The sequence below is a fragment of the Babesia bigemina genome, scaffold Bbigscaff_77287 (genome assembly GCF_000981445.1).
Source record: "Babesia bigemina genome assembly Bbig001, scaffold Bbigscaff_77287".
NCBI lineage: Eukaryota > Apicomplexa > Aconoidasida > Piroplasmida > Babesiidae > Babesia > Babesia bigemina.
The window spans coordinates 558-3,428 of record NW_012237363.1 but is presented as its reverse complement, the minus strand read 5'-3'; the positions used below and the strand labels follow the sequence as shown (position 1 = coordinate 3,428).

General features: G+C 45.6%; 1 protein-coding gene across 1 annotated transcript; it reads right to left on the bottom strand.

Annotated features, from left to right (window-relative positions):
- Positions 1-178: 178 nt before the first annotated feature.
- Positions 179-1,917, bottom strand: BBBOND_0006170 (hypothetical protein, conserved; the record flags this gene model as incomplete). Its single annotated transcript, XM_012915443.1, has 2 exons — positions 179-1,852; positions 1,882-1,917. The coding sequence occupies 2 exons, from the start codon at positions 1,915-1,917 to the stop codon at positions 179-181; spliced, it is 1,710 nt and encodes a 569-aa protein (XP_012770897.1).
- Positions 1,918-2,871: the final 954 nt, after the last annotated feature.

Sequence of the window (2,871 nt, the reverse complement as noted above, 5' to 3'; positions counted from 1 at the left end):
AACCGCGACGACGTCAGCGCTCTTGAAACTGCTGCCCAATTGCAGCTAAGCCTGTTACGCATTCGTTGCTCACCTCTTGCGCCCTCTGTTGAAAGGCTTTTGCCGCGTTTATTGAGCGCCTTCTTTATACCCGGAATTTTGTTGATAATCCCTCCCGATCGACTTCGAAAGCATCTCGTCAGACTGCGACTTCGCCTGTCGAAACGGCTGTGTCGCCTGCTGACTTCCACGCAGTCAAATGTCCGATGTATTCCCCGAGATTGTCTCTAATTGGGTCAAGGTTATTTTTCATTTCCGTAACCTTCTCTTTCAATTTCTTAACTAGTTCATCTACCTGGTATTTTACCTCACCGTTAACTGATAATTTCAGACTCTCCATCGTTGCTCTCACCGTTCTCTTCATGTATTTATAGTCATCCCACTCCTTCTGCGCCAACTGCTCAAGTCGCTGTGTTTCATGTTTGACTGCCTTCGTGGCTACAAGTACATCATTACGTAACTTAGAGTTAAGATCATTAACAGCAGTTTGCATGTCTAATCTTTGTTCTAGGTCGAATGCTTCGTTGAATCTATCGGCATTATATTGACAGTCACGAAGATACTGCCTAATATTTATCACAGCGTATTCCACGTGCTCCTCACTGTACGTCACAGCCTGCACGGATTTCTTGGTTGTACCTGAAACAGCATCATTTTCTAAAACTTTACTTACCTTATCATTCATGGTATTTAACTGCATCTCTAAATTGTTTATCTTGGCTGTGATATCATCATTCTGTTTTTTCACGTCCCTGTTATACTTCTCGATTTCCTTGGGCAACTTTTCGAAAAGCCTTTTAAAGCCCTCGTGCCCTGAGCAAAGATGATTGTTAATTTCATTACTTACCAAGTTTTGTAATGTATTTTTACCGACATTGTATGTCTGAGTGTTTTTCACCGCACCAAGCACTCCACTCAAAAATCCCATCACCCCGTCACACAGCCTATCCAAGTCGGAGTACACTATCCCAGTGCCATCGTAGCCTTTGGAAGCAGAGTTGAAGCCGAGGAAGGTTTCGAGGCCGTCACATAAATTATCTAAGAGATTTTTTGGGTTATTATCAGAAGTTTTAAGTTTCTCATAATTTTCACAAAGCTTCTCCACTTTCTCCAAAGCCTGCAACTTGGAGTGCAATTTGTCTGACTCAGCAGAGGGAGAGGGGGAAGAAGGAGAGTTAATTACAGAAGGTTTAAGCTTCTTCATTGTCTCTTCAGTAAGCTTAATTTCAGTGGTAATTTTACTTTTTAGCTCACTAATTTTTCCGGTGTCATCAGCCTGGCCAGCAGACTTGACAGACTCAGAAAGGTTAGTAACAAGAGAAGAGTAAAGATGTTTAAGCTCTTCATTACTGTTAATTTTAGCGATAATAGCATTCTTGACAGCTTTCTTAACACTCTCACTTTGACCAACAAATCCTCCAAGCTGGCCAGCAAGGTGACCAAGCTGGACAATCTTCTCTTCAACAGACTTCAAGGCAGCAGATGGAGGATGTTTTTGGTGAGCCTTTATACAATCTTCTAGACATGTTTTATAGAAGTTAATACTATGATTATCTGGGATATTTTCAACGGTTTTTTTGGATTCTTTGAATTTTTTCTCAGCCTCGTCATGCAGTCTCTGGTAGTACTGACAGTAAGTCTCCTTATCAGAGTATTTGAAGGGGCATTCAAGTTTATCTTTTTCGGCTTTAAGGGACTTTTCAGCCTTCTCAATAGCCTCCTCAATCAACTTTTTCAAAGCTTGAGACAACTGGTCAAGACCATCACCACCATCACCATTCCCATACCTAACCTGGATCAACCAGTCGATGGACTCAGTCAGAAGGGGAGGTGAAGGGGGACAAGGCACAAGTTTTTATTGTGGTTTAAAGAGGTCATAGCGGTAATATGGCGAGGTGATTCGAGGGATGTAGAGTGGGTTAAGGGGCGATGTAGAGTGGGTAAGGGAGCGATGTGGAGTGGGTTAAGGGGCGATGTAGAGTGGGTTAAGGGGCGATGTAGAGTGGTTTAAGGGGCGATGTAGAGTGGGTTAGGGAGCGATGTAGAGTGGGTTAGGGAGCGATGTAGAGTGGGTTAGGGAGCGATGTAGAGTGGATAAGGGAGCGATGTAGAGTGGGTTAAGGGGCGATGTAGAGTGGGTTAAGGGGCGATGTAGAGTGGGTTAAGGAGCGATGTAGAGTGGATAAAGGAGCGATGTAGAGTGGGTTAAGGGGCGATGTAGAGTGGATAAAAGAGCGATGTAGAGTGGGTTAGGGAGCGATGTAGAGTGGATAAAAGAGCGATGTAGAGTGGATTAAGGGGCGATGTAGAGTGGGTTAAGGGGCGATGTTGAGTGGGTTAGGGAGCGATGTAGAGTGGGTTAGGGAGCGATGTGGAGTGGATAAAGGGGCGATGTAGAGTGGGTTAAGGGGCGATGTTGAGTGGGTTAGGGAGCGATGTAGAGTGGGTTAGGGAGCGATGTGGAGTGGATAAAGGGGCGATGTAGAGTGGGTTAGGGAGCGATGTGGAGTGGATAAAGGGGCGATGTAGAGTGGGTTAAGGGGCGATGTTGAGTGGGTTAGGGAGCGATGTAGAGTGGGTTAGGGAGCGATGTGGAGTGGGTTAAGGGGCGATGTAGAGTGGGTTAAGGGGCGATGTGGAGTGGGTAAAGGGGCGATGTAAGGTGGATAAAGGGGCGATGAGGAGTGGGTTAAGGGGCGATGTAGAGTGGATAAAGGAGCGATGTAGAGTGGGTTAAGGGGCGATGTGGAGTGGGTTAGGGAGCGATGTAGAGTGAGTTAGGGAGCGATGTAGAGTGGGTTAAGGAGCGATGTAGAGTGGGTTAAGGAGCGA